The following is a 23,832-nucleotide window of genomic DNA, read 5'->3' on the forward strand; positions in this document are numbered from 1 at the left end:
TTTGATTTATATGTTCATTAAACGTTCTAGAACATATTTTTGTTTGCTGGGTCAGTCACAAGTGTAAATGTGCTGCTTCAATTCTTTGTATATTGCTTGGTTTTGGGAGAATGATTGACAGGTGAGGACAGGAGTAGGCGGTTCAGACGGTTTGACTATACCTGCATTACCTGGGATGAAAGTGAAAGCAGATCAGTCAACGTACGGCAGCTTCTTCACACACTTTCTGTTATAACTTTGTTATTCAGTTACAGCAGATAAAGTAAACTTTTATGCCGTGATTTTGTGTTTGAACATGCTCTTACATAAACATGTTCGTGGCAGCACTATTTATGATATGTGACGGTAAGTATTTTATCCATTTACATTATACACTTGTAACACTTTTTTTAACAAAACAGGAAGACCTAGCATGAATCGTAAAATGTATCAAATTGGGACTTCAAAAGTAATCTTTCCTTCATCTCATTCATCTGAATGTTTTTTTTCTCTGTTGTTTTTAGGGTTTTTAGTGAAAGGTCCCTCTGGTCCTCTGGTTGTTGCTCTGGGATCTTCAGTGGTTTTGCCCTGTTATGTTGATGAACCCTTACCTTTGAAAGGACTGAAGGTGATTTGGATACGAACAGATAGCAATACACTTGTGCATGTGTACCAAGATTATGAGAGTCGACCAGACGCCCAGTATCAGGATTATCGTGACAGAGCTCATTTCTTCACTGATCAAATCAAACATGGAAACTTCTCCCTCTGTCTGGAAAACGTGAGAGCTGAAGATAAGGGTTTTTACAGATGTAAAGTTTACACTGAGCAGGAATCTGATGAAACCCTGGTGCAAATTAAAGCAGTTGGTGAGTGAAAATCTCTGGCCAACATTTTGAAATGAATTCCACTTTATTGTGTGTTCTGATATTTTGTGTGTTCTTTCAGAGTATTTGAGTGTATCAGGATCAGATGATCCCGTATCTGCGTTTGTGGGTGAAGACGTCACTCTGAACTGCTCTGTACACTCTCACATCCCACCTGAACACATTGAACGGGTCTCATGGAGGAAGATGGATGAAGATGAGAACATCCTGGTTTTTGAAAAGAATAAAACTATACCAGTAGATGAGCGATACAGAGACAGAGTGGAGTTCTTCACCGATGAAATCTGCAAAGGAAACTTCTCTCTCAGTCTGAAGAGTGTCAGGACCGAGGATAAAGGGGTTTACATCTGTCACGTGATTGCTGGAAAATTTTCAGCGAATGCAACTGTAGTACTGGAGCAACTGGGTGAGCTAATCTACTGAAATTAAATTTAGTTAAGTGAGGAGTTCATTGAATGCTCCATGTTATTTCAATTAAGCATGTGTATTAGCTTAATTTCTGATGTGCATGTGATCTATTTGCTGGATGTTAATAGCCATAATTCCATCCACCTATTGTTATGTAAAAAACACTGGATTGCATAAATTCTAAAAATGCGCATTAAAAAGTATGTGCTCATTGAAGTGAATCATTTTTTTTTTATCTGATAAGAAGACGTGCATAAACTACGATGGAAAAACATTTACCAAATTAAAAAAAGCTACCTTTTAACATTTCTATTCATCTCAATGGTATCTGTTAATTGGTAATTTGTGTAAAATCAGAAGTCTTCCCTGGCTAAAGGAATTCTGTTCTATGTTTCACAATATTTATATTTTACCATGTGTCAACACAGACTGGACATGTACAACTAAGTATTATAATGCATGACAGTTTCTCAGAGAATTTTGCAGTCTTTTTGTGTTTGTAATTTAATGTTTGTGTGCCACAGGTTACTCTTTTTTACACATAATTGTGCTTATTCTTTGTCTTGCTGCATCCGGATGTGCACTGCTGTTTTTTCTATGGTATAAAATCAAAAGAAGTAAGTTTGCACAAAAAATATTTTTATTTGTTTATTTGTTAGTTAGTGATATTACACTATTATATGCAAAATAATTATTTAAATAATTAATCATTTCTGACTGAAATACATTTTTTATTGTGTACTTCTGTCTTGATGCAGGCCTGTTTCTTCAGATCTCTGTAGTCTCTGTACCAAACCTTTTTATGTTTTTCGCCTTTTTGTTCTGGGGTGTCATTGAAGGTGAGTATTCCACAAGTAGTAATAATTATGTTTATTTACATAACAGTTGAAGAATCATTGTTTGCTATCAGTCAGTCACGTTCACCGTTACGTCGGACTGAACTGACAAAGTGGGATCTCGGCTGAGAGCCCAATCACCTTTGAGTGGTAATAGAACAAGTCAATGCACATTGGCGAGTGAGATTTACATCGCAAGCCACTCCCTGTTTCCATGTATAAAAGGCAGCATGCAAACTCACAAATTAATCTTTTGCTTCGGAGCCGAGTGAATGTTTTTTTTCACTCTACTATTCAGTCATCGTTCAGTGAATCTACAGAACAAGAGTTGTGACGGCATGTTCCAGTGGAGGTCAAGAGTGTTTGCACTGATAATTGCAGCAGCTGTTCCCCTGGGCACTTCAACATCTAATTAACAGAAGCTAAAAGAGTAAACACAGGTGTGACGTTGCGTCTTTTTCAAGATGTCATTCCACCTGTGTGTTTCTGGATGCGGATGTTTCCTGGCCCTGTCTGACAGCCACAATCTCTGCCTCACATGTCTGGGCCATAAGCATTCTGAGGTATCATTCGTTGATGAGTCTTGCACCCACTGCGGTAAGATGACCATTGTGATGTTGAGATCAAGATACCTTAAAAAAGGTGGAGTCCCCTCTGTTACTCCCCAATCTGGTCTTGGTGCATGGCAGAGCCACTTCGTTTAATACACAGTGTGATCTGTGGATTACAGTGGGAGCTCTCCCGTTGAGTGAATCCCTGCGGCCGACATTGCAGGCTGTGGAGCATCTGGCTGTGGTTGCTGTTCCTTCCCATAGGGGACTCTGCATGTCATTCGTGGCTCTCTCAGAAGACCGGCTGATCAGATTCGGCTGCACTGCCCCCTTTGGGGAGATTAGCATTGTTCGTGCCTGACCCGGTGCTGACTGCCATGCTTTCACTGTGCCCCGAACGCTTGCGGCTGGATGATTGGTTTCTCGGTGCGGGGCATGCTGAACAAAGTTGTGGAAGGCACAGGGTACATGGAGCCGGTCCCTCCAGCCGTTATGAAGTCAGGGTTTTACAGCCCATATTACATTGTGCTCAAGAAAGATGAATGGTTAAGACCAATCTTGGATTTGCTCGTCTTTAATTGGGCCCTTCTCAAGCTTCCATTCAAGATGCTGACGCAGAAACGCATCCTCACGCGTGTTCACCACCAAGATTGGTTTGCAGTGATCATCCTGAAGGACGTGTACTTTCATGTCTTGATCCTATCTCAACATAGACCGTTTCTGCGCTTTGCGTTTGAGGGGCGGGCATATCAATACAAGGCCCTCCCCTTGTGGTTGTCCTTGTCACGTCCTCACAAAGATAGCGGAAGCTACCCTTACCCCATAGAAGGAAATCGGCATTCACATCCTCAACTTATTCTGGCACAGTCGCTAGATCAGTTGTGCGAACACTGGGACATGGTGCTCAGGCACCTCAGCCAGTTGGATCTTCGGGTCAATTGGGAAAATAGCAAACTCTTCCCCATGCAAAGAATCTCTTTTCTCAGTATGAAGTTGGACTCAGTCGAAATGACAGCGCGTCTCACGAACGAGCGCGCCGAGTCAGTGGTGAACTGCTTGAATTTGTTCAGGGGCTGGAGATTCTTTCAGAGGCTCCTGGGGCGTATGGCATCCGCAGCTGCAGTAACGTCGCTTGGATAGCTTCATATGAGACCGCTTCAGCGCTGGCTTCGACCGGGTCCCGAGATGGGCATGGGCAACGTGGCACACATGGGGTGGACATCACACTATGCTGCCGTACTTTCAGCCCATGGTCAGACCTTGCTTTTCTATGGGCAAGAGGTCCCCTAGAACAAGTGTCCAGGCATGTTTCTATGTGAACAGATGCCTCCAGCACAGGCTGGGGTGCTGTATAAGATGGGCATACACCCTTGGGCTCCTGCACAGTGCAGACCTCGAATGCAGTGACATATCAATTGCTTCCAAGTTGCTAGCAGTACTGTTGACCCTACGCCGTTTTTTTGCTGTTGCTTTGAAACAATCATTTGCTGTTCCGGACGTACAACATATCGACCATTGTGTACATCAACTGTTCAAGGTGGTCCACGCTCCTTGTCTTATGTCGCAACTTGTAAAAAAAAGCGTCTCAGGTCACTTCGTGCCATACACATCCCTGGCGGTCTCAATCATGCAGCCGACGAGCTCTCATGTCCAGGGAAGAGTGGAGACTCCAGCCCCGGATGGTCCAGCTGATTTAGGAATGCTTCGGAGTCTTTTGAGTTGACCTGTTTGCGTCTCTGGAGACAACCAGCTGCCAGTTGTTTTATTCTCTGACCAAGGGGACCCTCAGGACAGATGCACTGACACACAGTGGGGCCTACGCAAGTGGGCATTTCCCCCAGTGTGCCTTCTCACAAAGACACAGTGGAGGACGGGGAGCAGGTGGCTTACTCTGGGCGCTAGAAGGGGCAGCAGTTGTGGCACTTTCCATAGGGATCCCAATATGTCAATTCAGTCCGACATAATGTCCAACATCCTGATATGGACTGTCTAGGTTACTAATGTAATGTTGTGTCCCATCACCACAACTCCTGTACCTCTGCTGGAACGGCCCAGGACCATGTCTCCTTAGCGGAAAACTTGATGTGTGAGTTTGCATGCTGCCTTATATACCCGGAAGCAGGGAGTAACTTGAGAGGCAAATTTTACTGGTCAAAGTGCATTGGCTTGTTCTGTATTACCACTTGAAGGTGAATGGGCTCTCAGGGGAGATCACAATACGTCAGTTCAGTCAGACGTAATGTCTTTGTTCCCTCCTTCAGGGAACAGGGGTTACATATGGAGCGAATTATGTGCCATAATTATAACAAACAAATCCAGCATTTTGCAAACAAACTCAATCTACTTCGCAAAGGAAAACTCCACTCGCAAACAAACTCGATCCGCTTTGCAAAGGAAAACTCGACTCGCAAACAAACAGAAAGCAATGTGCAAGCACAAAGGTCAGTTTGAGTGAAAATGCAGTGGAGTTACAAATATGTATTGTGTTTTACAAATATAAATAAATGAGCCAAGATAATACTTCACAAATATATACAAACCATCCTTCAAATTGCATGTAACCTTTGAACAAATACCAAATCTAGTGCATGCAAATGCATATCTGTCTGTTATGATTGTGTGACACTTCGCTTTTTATGAGATCTCTCGGCTCGATTTTCTCACAAATGTATCCAGGCAGATTTTCTCACAAATGCGTCCAGGCAGATTTTCTCACAAATGCAGTTGAGCAACTTCCTCTTCTAAAACAGTAGATGGCGCTAAACTAGAGGCTAATTTAGCGCTAGTCTCCCAGGAGAAGCACTGATTTGAAACTTGCCTTTGCCTACAGCTGAGGAAAATGACCGGTGAACGGGTGTGTTTCTGTCTTATTTGATCTATAATTAACCTTTTTGAGGTTTTCTCTTGCAAAATGTTTATTGCCTATCTAGACAGAAATCCACATTAGCACTTAGTAGCACTTCATTCTCTCTAGGATCGGGGAATCTAAGCTGAAAGCTCTGCCATCTTGTTGCTTTTTGTCATTTTTTTCTGCATCGGACTCATGCGAAATTACTAAATTAGTGATTATGTCTACACTGAACAAATCTATTTCTTTCGTTCTCCATAAATGAATGAGAACATTTCATTTAATTGAGCGGCGGGTTTCATTTGTGTGTCCAAAATAATAATTTGGGCACGGCATACGTCACAGGCAAGATAAGAAACAATTGTATATTGTTTGTTTTGTTCATTAATTATTTTATTACATTAACAGTAAAGCTGACTGAATTCCAACTAAATAAATAAATAAGTGGGACCCTCCTTTCAATTAAATGAAATGTTCTCATTCATTTATGGAGAACGAAAGAAATAGATTTGTTCAGTGTAGACATAATCACTAATTTAGTCATTTCGCATGAGTCCGATGCAGAAAAAAATGACAAAAAGCAACAAGATGGCAGAGCTTTCAGCTTAGATTCCCCGATCCTAGAGAGAATGAAGTGCTACTAAGTGCTAATGTGGATTTCTGTCTAGATAGGCAATAAACATTTTGCTAGAGAAAACCTCAAAAAGGTTAATTATAGATCAAATAAGACAGAAACACACCCGTTCACCGGTCATTTTCCTCAGCTGTAGGCAAAGGCAAGTTTCAAATCAGTGCTTCTCCTGGGAGACTAGCGCTAAATTAGCCTCTAGTTTAGCGCCATCTACTGTTTTAGAAGAGGAAGTTGCTCAACTGCATTTGTGAGAAAATCTGCCTGGACACATTTGTGAGAAAATCTGCCTGGATACATTTGTGAGAAAATCGAGCCGAGAGATCTCATAAAAAGCGAAGTGTCACACAATCATAACAGACAGATATGCATTTGCATGCACTAGATTTGGTATTTGTTCAAAGGTTACATGCAATTTGAAGGATGGTTTGTATATATTTGTGAAGTATTATCTTGGCTCATTTATTTATATTTGTAAAACACAATACATATTTGTAACTCCACTGCATTTTCACTCAAACTGACCTTTGTGCTTGCACATTGCTTTCTGTTTGTTTGCGAGTCGAGTTTTCCTTTGCAAAGCGGATCGAGTTTGTTTGCGAGTGGAGTTTTCCTTTGCGAAGTAGATTGAGTTTGTTTGCAAAATGCTGGATTTGTTTGTTAAATTATGGCACATAATTCGCTCCATAGTTACATTAGTAACCTAGACATTTGGTTATGTCAGCTCAGTTTTGTTTTAAATTGTAAAATGGATTCATTCACTATGGAAGCTTCTTTCCACCACGGAATACAAAAAAAAAGGTAATTGCGAATTTTAATCTCACAATTCTGACTTTTTTCTCTCACAATTGCGAGTAATAAAGTCAGAATTTCATGACTCGCAATTCTGAGAAATAATGGTCGTAATTGCAAGTTATAAATTAGCAATTCTCAATTTTTATATTTTGTGAGTTTATATCTTGCAATTTTGAGGAAAAAAAATCATAATTGTGAGATGTAAACAGATTTGTGATATAATCCACAATTATCTTTCATTTTTTATTCCGTGGCGGAAACAAGCTTCCATAATTCATAATTTTGTATAATAGAATAAAACAGAACCTTGGATTATAGCCACAGTTAGGAAATTAGTTTATCTCCTGTTTCTTTCTTTTTTTCTAGGATTTCTTAGTGAAACTGTTGCTTGTTGTGCTCATTATATGCTGAGGCCCCTTCTGCTGTTGTGGGCGTCTCCACATTCAGAAAGTTTCCCAGGTTTGTTTGCTTTTAAACATGATTGGTTTATCAAAGAGATGCTAAAATGAGTTGGTTTGATGATTTTCTGAATTTGCAGAGCAGCTCTTTGTCAGTAAATGGGCAAAGGAACAGAAAATAAATGTTACCAAAAGTATTTCTGTTTTTTTGTTTGTTTTATTACAGATTTTATTTTTGTTTGGAATTGTATTTGATTTGTTAAAAACTTTTTGTTTTGCAGGCAAACGTAAAACAGCTATGCACTGCATTGTTCATCTACAATATTCCCTCTTTGCAAATGTTGTTTATTCAGGTATGCAAATTTGAATATTTAACCGTGCATAATATTATCATAGTGATATTAATACTTATTAATGAAAGTTGAAATGGTTTCTATACAAGTTAAGCTCAGTCAACAACATTTATGCAATTGTGATTGTTTATCTCTTTGTCCCAGTTCTTTTTAAATCCTTTTGGGAAAAAAGTCTGAGTTATGAACAATATGATCGAGTCCTGATAACCATCCTTTTTGCAATAATGATTCTGATATGCATCACGAACATCGTTTTCTGTAAGTATTTCTGTCACTCTACACTAGTGATGAGTAAATTAAATAAATTGTTTTTTTGTCAGCTCAGCAGTGTAATCTTAGACACATTAAGTAATCATAAATTATATTTATGTATTTATCCATTTGATTTTTAGTTTAAGACTCATGCAATAATGTCATAATACTGCCAATCATTCAATTCTATAATACTAATCATTCAATACTATAACTTTTGTATATCCAAAACTGCAGAACTTACTCATTAATTTCAATTGGCTCAAACTGTTTGCTGGAGAAAAACATGTAAATCATTAATATACTTTAACAAAGTTCACACAATGTTATTTTATAGGTTACTTCAATGCTGTGTAATTGTTATTAGGATATTTTTACTCAAATTATACTATTTCAGTCTAGTGTCCCTCTTGTTGTATTCTTTATTGCTCCAAATGAAATTGGTCATGATCATTTTAAATGAAACATTTTGTTAATTCTATTCATATTTTGTTGATACAGTATTGGCTGAACTGATTAGAAATAAAGATGGGCGCATGCGTGCTGTGTTAGACCTCGTGTCTGATATCGGCCATGATGTTCTTCCTCCATTACAACTCATCTTCCTCTTCTACGCTTTTGGAGCTGCCAGCGGAGGTGAGACGTTTTATAAAACATTTGGATTACAAAAAAATTGTTGACCTTATTTGTTTCTCTTGATTATAGATGGCACAAAATCTCATCTTAATACATTTAATGAATGGTTATTTTCTTCTTAAATTCATTATTTCATTAGAATACCAACATTTTGGAGCTGTTTACACAACACCGTTTTTAACTAAAAACGGAAATAATCGTATGAATTTTGGCCGTTCATTTAAATGACAACAGTGTTTTGGTGGCCAAACAAAGTTTTTGTAAACTGTCACAGAAGTCCACTGAAGGCAAGTTGAATTGAGAACCCATGTGCTGTTTTTTTAAAGATTGACAAAAACATCACTCAAAACAGGCTTGACTTGATATTAACATGACACAAGAAGAGTTGTTATGTACATAAATACAGTCACCAGCAGTATGTTACAACATCAAAGCTAGACATGGAACATCATTCTAATATGATGATTCATTATCAAAGTTGGAAACAGTTCTGCTGCTTAATATTTTTTCACAACCTGTGATACTTTTTTAGGATACTTTGATGAATAAAAAAAAAAAGAAGCAATTTAAAAAAAATATATATAGAAATATTTTGTAACAACAATACACTACTGGTCAGTAAGTTGGGGTCAGTAATTTTTTTCTTTCTTTTTTTGAAATAAATCAATACTTTTATTCAGCAAGGATGTGTTAAATTGATAAAAAGTGATAGTAAAGAAGATTTATATTATTAGAACATATTTTTATTTTATTTTGAATAAATGCAGTTCTTTTTAACCTTTTATTCATCAAATATATTAGGCAGCAGAACTGTTTCCAACACTCATAATAAATCAGAATATGCAACACTATCTCACGACCAATTCGTACGAATTCGTACGAATGATAAAAAGATGGCTAATTCTTATGGCTAATCACGTGGGTTTAGACAAATCGTACAAATTCGTACGAGTGAGGTCGTACGAATTCGTACGATTTGTCTAAACCCACGTGATGGGTAGGTTTAGGGGCGGGGTCAGGGGTAGGTCATTCATATGAATTCATACGAATTGGGCAATTCGTAAAATATGTACGATTTTGCAAAAATCGTACTAAATCGTACGAGTGAGGTCGTATGAATTCGTACGAATTAGCCACCTCGTAGAATTTTTACGTTTTCCCGTGAGATCGGGTTGGAATATTAGAATGATTTCTAAAGGATCATGTGATAGACTGGATGTCACATGTGACACTGAAGACTGGAGTAATGATGCTGAAAATTCAGCTTTGCATCACAGGAATAAATGATTTTTTAAAGTATATTCAAATAGAAAACTATTATTTTAAGTTGTAATAATATTTCACAATATTACTGTTTATTATCTATATTTTTGATCAAATAAACGCAGCCTTGATAAGCATTAGAGACCTCTTTCAAAAATATAAAAAAGTAATGTTTCCAAACTTTTGACCTGTACTGTATATATAAAAATAGTATAAAAGATAAAAATGTTTTGTTCTATTAACGAGAGACAATATAGGCTACTACTATTAACAAATGTTAATCGTTTTTTTAAAAGTTAAAATTATACTATTATCCATTTGTTTTGTTGAGTCAAATGATTAACAATATAATTGAACAAAGCTTAAAACAAAAACAATAATAATAATAATAATAATAATAATACAATGAAAACAAAGCTTTTGAACATTTGATTTAATTGAAAATAATTTTAAATTCTCAACCAACAATTATTTTCATGGACCATACACAATTATATGATGGACTGAAAAAAACAAAAATAATTAATTTAAATAAAATTCGTTTTTTTTTTCTTTCTCTGAAATATCAAAAGAATCATACACTAGCTGTACCTGCTGCAAATAAATAATAGTTAAATAAAAATACAAAATTGAACTAAATAATAAATAAATTATATAAAACTAAAAGAAAATAAATCTTATAAAAGTTATGTAGGCACACATTTAACAATAATTCTCAAGAGAAAAATAAATAAAATAAATCAAAACTCCATACAAATGGAGTTAATCCTGAGGCGCCTTTCATCATGACACTTGCAAAGAAAAACTTCCATGTCTTCTTTCAACTGGAACCGAAACATGAAAGGCTCTTTGGCCAGTTCCAGATCATCTTTTTTTCTGCCTCATCAAGTTTAAGGCGGGCGTACACGGTGCGAGTTCGGACCAGGATCGGACACTCGGGAGGTCGTGAGATATTGCACACGTTGCGAGTCAGTTTAACTGATAATCGCGTCAAAGCAGCTGGTACACGGCACGACTGTCCTGCACGAATTTTATCCCGAGCCGGCAGCAATCACGTGGGCTTTCGCGCTAAACACAGAGACCGTCAATGTTGCATGCAGGCAAAGCTTCAGATAGAAAAAATGACAGAAATGTGTGTGCAAATGATTTGTTGTAAAGCAGAGAACAGTATCCTTTCAACATAAAAACTTGAGAGAGAGAGAGTATTATTATTTTTATTTTATTATTTTTATTTAATTGAATTATTATTATTATTTTCTGTAGTAGGCCTACTAAATGTTCAAAATAATTTCCTATGCTGTTTTGATGCTTTGGCAATACAAATGTATTTATGTCATGCCAATAAAGCTTTATTGAATTGAACAGAATTGAATTAAATTGAGAGAGAGAGAGAGAGAGGTGTGTGTGTGTGTGTGTGTGTGTGTGAGAGAGAGAGAGAGAGAGAGAGAGAGAGAGAGAGAGAGAGAGAGAGAGAGTGTGTGTATGCGCACGCTGTATGGTTGCTGCCACTGAGGTATAGCCCCACGTGGTTGTGTATGATTTGGTAATAGGGGACAGCTGGTGAAAATCGGGCCGACTCCCCGAATTTTTTAAACATGTTTAAAAATGATCGGGAGGTCGGGGAGGTCATTACGTGCTCATTACGTGCTCGGTTCGGCTCGTAATTCCTCTCACGCGGTGCGAGCCGCGACCATGCGAGCATCACCGATTCCACTCGATTTCTCCCGAGTGAAAAAAATCATCTGCGAGCTTGTAAAAACAGCAAAAATCGCACCGTGTACACCCTTCCACAAAACCTCTGAATGAGTGGCAGTTTTTCTGCAGCCATCCAACTGCGCTCCTGAGGTCTTTGACTATCTGTGGTTCCTTCATGAGAGAAGAGTACAAAAAAGGAATGAAATATTTAATTCATTTAAAAGAAATTATTCTCACAAGAGAAGAGATGGTTTGTCCCACATTTAGCTGCCAGCTAATTTCCAGCTGTTGTCCCTGGGGAGATTGGAGAGTCCTCAACAATACATTGTGTTTTAATCAGGATGCATGCAAATGAATGTTTTGAAATTATGCTCTTTCATGTGTCCGTTTGAGATGATAAAAACATACCTCATCGCCGATTTCAGTCTCTTGTGCTTAAGGTGGCACCTGCACCTAAACTGTATCCAACTGTAAAATAACTATACGTGATCAAGTGCCTTCGTCACAATTCTCACTTAGTCACATTTATTATATAGCGCTTTTTTCAATACAGATTGTTTCAAAGCAGCTTTACAGGGATAATAGGAAAATAATGCAACAATGTTTGTCTCGGCAGATCTAGAACAAAATAGTGGTATAATCCAGCTTAAGTAAGTTTAGTGTTGATTCATTTCTGTTGTAAAAAAGTTCTTAATTCAATTAACGTTAATTCATATATATATATAGCTGTTCTGGAGAAAACCGTATTGTCATCATCCAGCTCAGTTCAGTTCTCATATAATGGTGTCAATGACAGATCAATATTGTTGAATATTAACTTACAAAATACTTAGAGCCGTTTTGTATACGCGTATAACGTTAAGAATGTTGCATCCAACAAAGATATAACTTATTTTTACCTTCTTCTCCTCTTCTTTTCCTTGTTCTACCGTGTGCTCCACCATAGTTAAACATGAACTCCGCCCACTTCCGGCATCAGACTGTTAGGCTGGCGCTGTCGTCCTCACACTGCTATGACGTATGGTTCTGCGGTTCTGCAGTTGGTTAATGTTGAACACAAGGGATATTTATTCACAGAGACTAATGAATAACAAAGGAACACATGTAAAACAATTAAACATTGAACCAATGAGAACATAGGACACATAACTAGACCAACCAATAAGAACATGACGACACATTAGGCGAGTTTGACTTCAAGCAGCTCTGTGCAGACCGATCGGCAGCTGACTTGAAGCAGTGCACTGATTAGAAATTTTGTCAGACTTAAGGCTTATGTTGAACTTTTATTGTTGTACAAACAGACGCTGTATTAAAGGACAAATCCAGTGAAAAATGAACCTGGGGTTAATTAACACATGGTTACCGAGTCGATCGTTCCCTGCGATGCGTTTTCATGAAAATCGAATGTAAAGAGTTTTATCTTTAAAAACATTTTAGCTCATAACACTAGTAGCCTATATGGGGCACAGAGTAAGTAAAAATAAATCGCTAGTTAATACCACTAACAAGGCTCAAAATAGCCTCACACTAACATGGTAACATAATGAGGGTCCCTACATGCAAACCGAAGCATTGAGAACTTTGTAAGTGTACAGACAGTTTAATAAGAAGATACTTTATAAAGACAGTACATTACGCGTTGACATGCAGGATCCATCTTGGAAAACAGTCTCGACTAATCGAGCCACGAACGCCGTGCTACGTTAGATTTCACAAACGTAATTCCTATCGACCAGCTATCCTATCGACGGCGTTCGTGGCTCGATTAGTCGAGACTGTTTTCCAAGATGGATCCTGCATGTCAACACGTAATGTACTGTCTTTATAAAGTATCTTCTTATTAAACTGTCTGTACACTTACAAAGTTCTCAATGCTTCGGTTTGTATGTAAGGACCCTCATTATGTTACCGTGTTAGTGTGAGGCTATTTTGAGCCTTGTTAGTGGTATTAACTAGCAATTTATTTTTACTTACTCTGTGCCCCATATACTAGTGTTATGAGCTAATCTGTTTTTAAAGATAAAACTCTATACATTCGATTTTCATGAAAACGCATCGCAGGGAACGATCGACTCGGTAACCATGTGTTAATTAAGCCCAGGTTCATTTTTCACTGGATTTGTCCTTTAAGCAGTACATAAAGTATTGAATGAAAATGTCTCTGAAACATCTGTGTATTTGGCAAATAGTGTTTCTTTACAAGGTGACATCGCCAACTACTGGCCTGACATGAAACTACAGCGTTTTTTTTTTTTAACCGTCTTCACAGATCCTTGGATTGTTTCGTTTCTGTACAAAGGAAAAACTTTTCTGTTTTTAGTACATCGTTGTTGTAAAAACGTACCCTTACAAGTACAAGGGTACAACTGAAACACTAATTGATCGAAGCTTTTTTTCCGCCTGAAAAATAGTGATCTGTGACGTTGTATTACATTAAATATCTAAAGTTAATAATACGTTTTGTGTCTTTGTTAATGAGGATTTGTGGATACATTAATATTTTTTTAAATGGTCTATTAAAAAAGTTTTGTTTTTATTTTGTAAAAGGAAGTGACTTGTCACGATCTGTTGCATTTTATTTTATATTTTCACAGACTTTTAGTTTGTTATTATTATTTCCTGTGTTTCCTTTCTGTTTCTGTCCGTTGTAATGGTTACTCTTTGTTTCATTGATTACACACACCTGTTCCTTGTTTGATCATTAGCTTCTGTGTATATTTTGCCCTGAGTTCTGTTCACTCATTGTCTGGTGTTGTTTTTGTTGTTGCACTGTTACGTTGTCTTCTCATTTGTTGGATTACTCTTTTGTTTTACTCTGTTCCGTGTCATGTCTAACAAAGCCCATTAGCTCTTATAAATTCACTGTAAACCACGGCTTCTTGGGGCTCATTGCTTTAATATACATTACCAATTTGGCTGATTTAAATGTTACCTTGAATGCATTATAAGTCACTTAGGATAAAAGCATCTTCCAAATTTTTATCTTTTATTTTTATCTAAATGTGAGTTATATTTATTAGTGAATGCACTTTTACCCTAATGATCTAATTCCATTTTCTTACATTTTTAAAGCCATTCAACATTAGTTCGTTTTTATAGGATAACAGTGTCAATGAAAAAATAGGACCCTGACTAAACTAGCCTACTAAATGATAGCTAAATGTATTTATCTGCTAATCTGCAACCCATGTTTATTGCTATATAAAATCATAAAATCAGGGAAAATGACTAAAAGGTAAAACAGTTAAATTTAGTTAAATTTTTGTCTGAAGGCTAAGCAGCTCACTACTATTAATTGTTTAATTGTGTTGTATGTTTGTTTCTAAAGCCCAGTGTTTTTTCTCCACATACAGCACTTTTTGTTGTTGGAGTTCTTCCACTGTTTTTAACGTTGACCAGATATAGTTGGAATGATCCATGTGTGGAAAAACTGCAGTGTAAGTATAATTGATGAATTGTGTTTCGACTCTATCTATAATTGATTGTAGATCAATCAATGACATTCCATCTTAATCTGTCATGATGAATAGCACAGTCTTTGATAGTTTTACTGTAAATTATTTACTGTTGAATAAGAGCAATCGATTGTCAGGTCTTCAGGAGTATTTGTATCCGAAATCATATTTTCTGCCATTTTAAAATGTAATAAATAAACTTTCTTACGTTTCATTTATTTTCAGGTTTGCGCTCGGTCAGGAGAACAGCGTGGTTAAGTTTCATGATAGTGGTGAACATAATAATGGTCTATTCGTACCTCATAGCACTGAAAAAAGAAAAAGGTACAATAATGGCCTCCAATTAAATTTTCCAATTAAATTTGATACTGTAAAGTGTTCATGTTTTTTTTTTTCAATTGTAGATTGTGAAGGATGGGTCTGCGTAGCTGCATTTCTTCAAGTTCTCTGGGGAATTGTGGTCCTCAAACACTCATTTGGTGATGACCTGGGTACAGTATTGATTTGAATCATCTTCGGTGTGATGTTTTTCTTCTTTGGAGATTTATGAGTCTGGGTCATGTTAGCTTTCCTTCAATGCTGGTTTGATCCTGCCTAGTCAGTTCCTTGTGCAAACAACAACAACAACAACCCATAACTCTAGTCAATTAAAATATTCTTCTGGAGAAATTAGCATTCTGTTTTTTTATGTATTATATCTTGTTTTTAAAAAATATATTTTTATGCCACCACAGAAAAAAAGCATTTTCTGTTTTATTATTTATTATAGATCTATATATATATATATATGGAGTTGGCCCACCCTTTGCAGCTATAACAGCTTCAGCTCTTCTGGAACGGCTTTCCACAAGGCTTAGGAGTGTGTTCTGGAAGTGCATTTGTGAGGTCAGGCACTGCTGTGGACGAGAAGGACTTTAGTAAAAGAAATTCTTAATGCTTCAGCATACCAAGACATTTCGGACAATTTCATGCTCCCAACTTTGTGGGAACTATTTGGGGATGTTCCTATTCCAACATGACTGCGCACCAGTGCACAAAGCAAGGTCCATAAAGACATGGATGAGCGAGTTTGGTGTGGAGCAACTTGACTGTCCTGCACAGAGTCCTGAACTCAACCCGATAGAAAACCTTTGGGATGAATTAAAGCGGAGACTGCGAGCCAGGCCTTTTCGTCCAACGTCAGTGTCTGACCTCACAAATGCACTTCTAGAAGAATGGTCCAGAAATCCCATAAACACACTCCTAAACCTTGTTGAAAGCCTTCCCAGAAGAGTTGAAGCTGTTATAGCTTCAAAGGGTGGGGCAACTGCATATTAAACCCTACGGATTAAGAATGGGATATCATTAAAATTCATGTGCATGTAAAGGCAGACGTCCCAATACTTTAGTGTAATATAGTGTATCAAATGGAAACACAGAATAAAAAAATAAAAAGCCTTTTCTGTTTTAATATTTATTATAGCTTGGTTAAAAAAAAAATCACCACAGAATAAAAAATAAATAAAAAGTTAATTGTGACTTTTTATCTCAAAATTCAAATTGTATTTGTTTGTAAAACCAAGTCTATATATTAACTCAGAATTGTGAGATATAAACTACATATGTCAATTTGAGTATCAATATGTTTCAATATGTTTCATTTGTGAAATAAAAAAATATATATATATTACTGCAGCCTTTTTTATTTTATACCAGTTTTAACAAAGTTTCATCTTCCTTACAGATCTTCCTTTTAGAGACATTGTGTACCTTATCGGATCAGTTGTTGTTGTTCTAGTGAACTCGTTTGCATTGATGGCCGAGCTGATCATGAAAATAGGTGAGTTTCCATAACCATCTAACGTCATACTGTAAACTGAAAGGAAGACTTTGCCACAGCAAAACTGTAATAAGGATCAAATTTCAGTCTACAATAACAAAAAGTTTAAACAAATACATCTTTTTAAATGTGTGATCTTTTATATGTCTGACATCACAGCATGTTAATGTGATTTTAGTTTGGTTTTCACATTTGATATTTTTTCTCAGAGTGCTTCATTATAATGTGAAATATATAAGTGTGTGCACAGATATCACAGAACAAGCACACTTTACAAATAGAGAAGTTTTAGAGTGATCAAACTTTATATTTACCACAATATTTTCTTTTCACAGTTAATGGTGAGCGTGCGATGGGGGATCTGAGGAAAGTTGTATTTTCCTCTGAATGCGTCTTTGCCTCATTTGTGCTGCTGTTAATCATTTTCGAACCATGTGAGTATAAACTATTTATCTGAATAAGCCACTAGTGTAAATAACATTGAAACTAACCGGCTGATCTTTAGTCTCTGCATGTGTTTCTTGATTTGCTGTAAATCAGGTGTTTAAGGACACTGGGTCTGTTTTTATATATATATATATATATATATATATATATATATATATATATATATATATATATATATATATATATATATATATATATAACTTTATTTATGAGTTTTACAACAATATTACAAAGAAGAAAAGCAAAGCATAACAAGAGACAAAATCAACCTAGTGGTAATAATAATAATGTATATATAAAAAATTATAATTAAAGTGTTGCTTAACTAATTAATGTGCACAATTCTGCATAATAAAAGAAAGTCTTACTGAAAGTGAATGCTTGAAATGAGATTCAGCCTAGGCCAGACAGTAAAACATGTTCATGACATATTGCTTAAAAGGGTCCCAAGCTTTATTGAACAGATAAACTCTTATAGAATATTAAAATTGTTCTCCGTTGTAAAGAGATGGCTTGGTCTCTGATCCTTCCACTTCAGCAATATTTATCTTTTAGCTATAAGAGCATGATAAAAGATATACAATCAGATTGTGTATGATTCAGGAGTAATTCCAAAAATTGCTATCAGCGGACAAGGGGAGTTTGATCTACCTAAAAAACAGAAAAGTCTCAAAAATGGTGGCCCAAAAACTCCTAAACTAACAGGACCAAAACATGTGCGTGAGAGGTTGTGGTAAAGCTACAGCGGTTGAGTCAGGAACAATGTGCTGAAAGTGCTTAGGCAGTTTTAAAGGGTAACTCTCGCCAAAATGTGACCTAGGGTCTTTTTGTTAATCTACCTGAGGCAAACTTTAAAGTTTAAAAGCATAATTAGTATGGAAACGCCACTTTGACCGTTTGACCGTATATTCATTTTCGGTCAAATTGCCTTTTGAATGGGAGTGCTTGGGGCACTTCTATAATAGCATAAAAAATCTCTATTTTTAAAACACTAAGAAGGCTCGACACAACATGAAAGTATCACCAGGGGCTCTACACATGAACTCGAGCATTGAGAACATTGTTTGTGTACACAAAGTTTACTAAAAAGAAAGATTTTGACCAACTCACTGTAGCTGTGTCCGTCGGCATTTTGACAGTCAAAAATAGTAGTTTGGTATAGTAATATTTTGTTTGTCACCAATATTGAGATTCATGTGCTGATTCTTGATCTATGTGCGTGTTCAAGATACAGAGTAACTTGAAATGTTCTGTGAACAGCATATAATTAAAACCCAAATTAACTGAATATATTATGCTGAATGTCATACTGTAGAATCACAGGTTTACTATAATCAATAATGTAAAATCAGTAACACCTTACATACATTACAAGCTGGTTGAGATGAGTGTATCTGATCTTGTTGATTACACCAACATCAATCCACAACCATCAACACCACCTGATTACATTTTCCCTTCGATTGTATTGCCATAACAAGTGTGTTTTATATAGACACATCCACCAGAGAAAAACTAAGGTTTAATAAAGCAAGGGTCAAGAGCCCCACTAAAGCAAACACGGATCACCATAATGGTAACTTAAATAAAACATCAACATCTAAACCTCTGTTAATTCTCAATAAGACCTTCTGATTATGACAGAAATAAAGTCAGTCTGGTTAGTAATAAGTGAAGCTGGTAATGCTGTTTGTGGAGTTGTTTACTCCTCCACTGCTGAGATCTTCACAGATTTAATGTCTTTTATCTTCAGTGGATTTCAGCTGTGGCTGGAAGTCAGTTGTTTACTGTAAAATCTAAGAGTCAAATTTCATCATCATCATTTCTCTTCATCCCCTATGGGACATAAGGCTTCAATGAGCACTCTCCATTGTATTCGGTCCCTGGCAGCATGTTGGGCCTCTCCCCATGAGTCAAATTTACTAAACAAAAAAAGTTAATTTCTGTGAGAACTCAATGACTGATCAGGAGAGTAAATGTTGAAATGTTGAAGTGCTATTTTATGTATTTTTGCACATAATGCTATAGTGGAGATCTGTTAGTGTTTAATGTTCTGTTGGGATTTAAAGGGTTTCTGTTGAGTTTTGTGTGTCACCATTGTGTTGAAGAGTAGAGCCTGAGCTTCAGTCCAGGATGAGCAGAAAAACACTGATGTTATGCTGCATGTTGCTTTATTTAAAGGCAGTGACTGTAGTTGCTGATCCAGTTATTATATGTTTGTTAAATTCATCAGCACCTGTGTGCTGTTGTAAACTAGCAATTATCTGCAAGATGATTGAGTTAAATTGATGTTTGGTTAACTCATTTAAGTTAATTTTATTTTAAAAAACATTATTTTTTGTGAACTCAAATGAAATAGGTTCACAGTATAAATATTAAAAAGCAATTGACCGATTTAAGGTAAGCAATTTCCTCAGATGAAATGAGTTAACTCAGGGTTTAATTCAGAGCATGGGCATTATTACAGTAACATACTGTAAAGATTACAGTAAAGAACTGAAAATTCACAGCTGATCTTGTTTTACTGCTTTTACAGGTGTGCTGTAATTTTACAGTATAATTGTAGTTATTTATTATAACCACATGTATTTATGTAGTTATAAATTTACAGGCTTATACTGGCAACCAAAATTGCCAGGTAGTTACTGTAAATTTTCCAGCAATTTTTTTTTTTTACAGTCCACTGATTCACTAAATATATTTCCCCCCCTTTTTTCAGACATTAAAAAAGTTCATCAGCGTTTTCAGGTTAGTAATATAATTTTATATTTATTTGATATTGATTGCTATGAGAGTTACAAATTACCTGCAATTAAAGGACTCTTTACTTCATGAACTTACTTGTTCACTTACTTGTACCCGAACACAGAATCCAGCCGGCGGATCGCAGCAGAATCACTCTTCTCAGGTGAATATCTCATATAATTTTGTATTTATTTGAGATTTGTCACTAGCCTGCATTATAGATGAAATTATTATGATGCAGCTGCACTTTTAGGTTTCTCTGGCAAGTAGCTTTTAGTTTATAAGCAACAGATAACCAACAGACAAAAAAAAGAAGATTTTTTATCCCTAGTATTTTTGTCTTGTTTTCCTTTACAAATGAAACATTCCTAAATCAAGATAGATTTATTTGAGAAGCTAAACGACTTAAGTTTTGTAAAAAAAAAAAGAAAGAAAAAAAAAAGATCAAAGTCTTTTGAGCTCAAAAAATTTGAAAAATAAACGTAATTCAAAGGGAAAATAAAGTTATTTTTCTGGCAACTTTCTTTTGAATAAAGTGAAAGGTGTCATGTGGATATTGTTTAACTCGTGTGTCTCCTCCTGAACACAGAATGAGGCCGTGTCTGATGAAATGCCACATAACCCATCAAACCAGAACCAGAATGCAGCAGAATCGCTTGAGTTGAGACCGATGTTAGACGCTCAAGAACAAGAGGCTCGAGACAGAGAGACACAGCCTGATTCTGTCCAACAATCAGTGCAATGAGTGAATCTGACAGATTTATCCACTGTTTACTCCTCAGACATTCAGGGGTCAAGCCGAGGGATCAACTTTAAAATGTCATTACATTCATCAAGTATTGTGTTTTTTTTGTGGTTAGTGGATCATGTTGATAAAGTGAATTAATCGGAAGTCTCGACACATTCTCAGATAATAGCATTGCAAAATAAGGCTGGAAACATGCAGTTTTACTAATCTGGTCCATAGACTGAAGCATGCCTGCTTAGAGTGCAGGTTTGAAGCGTTGTGCTTCAGTAACTTCTAGATCTGTGTCCTTATTGGACACCCTACAACAACCTCAGTAAAGCATGTTGGTGTCGGATGATTCTCTTGGATGTATGAACACTATGAGAAACACAAATTACATCAGTCAGTGCTCCAGTTCAGAGGAACCACAGCTGCACAGCCTTATAACACTTTTTGGTGCTTCGTCAAACTTGTAAACATTTTTATAAATAGTTTTACCTTTTATATTTTATTTATATACAATATTGAGTACATAAGGTGTGTTTTCTTGAGAAGTTGCTATGAATATGGTTCTGGTTTTCCTCATGTTGCTCTTATCAAGTATTGTTATATTGTGATATTATCCCTTCTGCTCTTTATTTGAGTGTGTTACTATGTTAACTTGCAGACCAGGTTTCTGAACACTGATTCGGCTCAGTTATTATGAAAATATGGGCACTCATGTGTTATTACATCAAGCTTCTGATGTCAAAAATCGAAGAATGAGCCATTGTAGAAGTTTACATTCAGTAAATGCTCTTTTTATTGGACTGGAGCAAAATAAATTGAGTTGTGATTGTGTTTATAGTACATTCAAATCAATGAGATTTCTATTTTGTATATAGAGATTTTTTTACTTATTTTACATAATAAATTGAATTTAAGTTTGTTGCAATGTTTCAACATGCATTAGTTCATCCTCATTCACAGTATGATTGTGTGTTTGTTTGGATATGTTGGTGTTTTTACACTGATGACAGAACTGATGCTGAAGATAAGTGAGTTCATTTCTGTTATAAAGAGAGTATATTTGCATATATGCATTTGGATAACAACAAACTATCAAATTCATAACAATTCATAATAATTATTTGTATTTTAATTCCCCAGTGAATGGCGAGTGTACAGTTGGTGATCTGAGAATCATCTTTCATTTCAGTCTCCACTCATTTGCATCTAGTGAGTATAAAACTGTTTTTAGTACAATACAATACTGTCACTGAGATACTATAGTGTTTGTTAATATGTTGAGTTAGATTTGTTTGTGTGACACATCCAGCCTTTAATATTGTGCTAAACATCTTTTGTATTTCACAGAGAAAGAATGTCATACAGATTTCAGAAAAGTCAGAGTCATCTTGCCATCTTTGCAAATATATAATCCACAAAATAACAGAGGAATGCAGTGAATAAAACCGCACGTCTGGATCTGGACAGGTTTGTGTTGTGCTTCATGTCCTGTGCTGGCTGATCAGAGAGCAGTGTTACAGTGTTCAGGCCAGTGTTTCCTCAGCTCTGTGTTCATGTAGTAATAGATCCACGTGATGAAGGGAAACACAGTGATTCCCACAGCAGTGCAGATCCTCACCGAGCCGACAGAACTCCTGCAGGACACACACATGAAGATTCACTACAGAAACCAGATCACAGATCAGTCTGATAAAGGTAAAGAACAGTGTTAAACACCATCTGTGAACATTAAAATATAAAACTTTATCAGATGGTTTATAGTACCTTCCTGAATGTCTGCACAGCAGAAGCCAGAAAACCACCAGCAGGAGTCCACAACATTCCCTACGAGACGAGATTACACTCGGGATGAAGGTTTATTTCCGGGTGAATTATTAATTTATTTAAACACTATCATTGTTGTTCCAAACCTGTAAAACTTTTATGATATTTTTAAAGAAGCTTCATGACTGTCAAGCTACAAATTGATGATAGTTAGATAGATAGACAGAAAACACCATAAAGTTATATTCATAAATCCATGTTCAGTCATACACTGTTAACCCTTGCTGTAAAAAAAGGCCGAATTCTGACAATATCATACCATTTTCCATTAAAACAGTAATATACCGTATAAAACAAAACTAGCCTACAGGAATATACTGTGAATTAACAGCGCTCAAAGTCGACACTCAGAGGCTGTTTTCCCAATCACACCCTATACCCTCATTCACTATTCCCTACATTAGTTCACTAATATAGTCCACTTGAATGAAAAGAAGTGAGTGAATTGAGAAACTGATGAACACCTGATAAGCAGAATCACTGAAGGACAGAGAATCAAGAACAGAAAAAAGAGAAACACAGAAACTACAACTGACTTCCAGCCACACTGGGTGTGAAACCAGTTTACAAACCAGTTTAACATTATTTCTTTCATACATGTACAAAAGTTCTTGTTGAGAATGAACAGAGATTGAGTTAATAATAAAGTTTGTTGTCACCATGATGGAGATCAGTATTTGCTTTAGCTGGTCTCTTGTACCTTGACGTATTACCATTCATCTCTCTCTGACTGCTGTAACAGTGAGTTTATGAAACACATTTGTTATGGCAAGAAAAAGTCAAGAGGAAGATTATTAGTTGTTTTTGGCTTTTGTGATGATTTAGCATTCATCCTGGACATGTCTGATTTTCAGATCTTTCCTCTATATATTCTTTGAATTTATAGGTATTTCATATTTAGCATATTTATTTATAACATTTCTGTAATCAGGTCTTCTGAAGAATATTGTAGTCATAGAGTGCATTAAAACATTTTTAACTCCTGCTTGACTCAGACACACACAGACATCAGCAATCAGCACATGAATCTCAACAATGGTGACAATCAAAAGTCTCATGTCGCAATGCATGCTGGGTTCCAGGATAATATAAAACTCCCAGCATGCACTGCTGCATGAATTATAAAAAAATATTGCCACCATTGTTGAGATTCATGTGCTAAATTGTGATATCTCTGTGTTTCTAAAAGACAGCATAGCTCTGTTTTTTTTTTTGGTTTATGCATGATGTGTTAAAAAAATAAGTCATTGTAATTTATTGCTGTGGTTTCACAG

General features: G+C 36.2%; 1 protein-coding gene across 1 annotated transcript; it reads left to right on the forward strand.

Annotated features, from left to right (window-relative positions):
• Window positions 1-159: 159 nt before the first annotated feature.
• LOC311097551 (uncharacterized protein) lies at window positions 160-21,667 on the forward strand. Its single transcript, XM_084137330.1, has 17 exons — window positions 160-345; window positions 504-848; window positions 928-1,272; window positions 1,799-1,891; window positions 2,033-2,113; window positions 7,299-7,391; window positions 7,612-7,683; window positions 7,828-7,941; window positions 8,437-8,571; window positions 14,886-14,969; window positions 15,213-15,311; window positions 15,392-15,478; window positions 16,711-16,806; window positions 17,142-17,240; window positions 19,973-20,001; window positions 20,123-20,161; window positions 20,588-21,667. The coding sequence occupies exons 1-17, from the start codon at window positions 312-314 to the stop codon at window positions 20,741-20,743; spliced, it is 2,001 nt and encodes a 666-aa protein (XP_083993456.1). The 5' UTR covers window positions 160-311; the 3' UTR covers window positions 20,744-21,667.
• Window positions 21,668-23,832: the final 2,165 nt, after the last annotated feature.

This window comes from Abramis brama (genome assembly GCF_963993115.1).
Source record: "Abramis brama genome assembly, chromosome: 1".
In the NCBI taxonomy this organism is placed as follows: Eukaryota; Metazoa; Chordata; class Actinopteri; order Cypriniformes; family Leuciscidae; genus Abramis; species Abramis brama.

Excerpts from the sequence above, each read along its gene's own strand:
- LOC311097551 (XM_084137330.1), top strand. The coding sequence starts at position 312 with ATGTTCGTGGCAGCACTATTTATGATATGTGACG. Across the intron at positions 1,273-1,798 it reads TGTAGTACTGGAGCAACTGG|GTTACTCTTTTTTACACATA; the intron begins GTGAGCTAATCT and ends TGTGTGCCACAG. Across the intron at positions 7,942-8,436 it reads CATCACGAACATCGTTTTCT|TATTGGCTGAACTGATTAGA; the intron begins GTAAGTATTTCT and ends TTGTTGATACAG.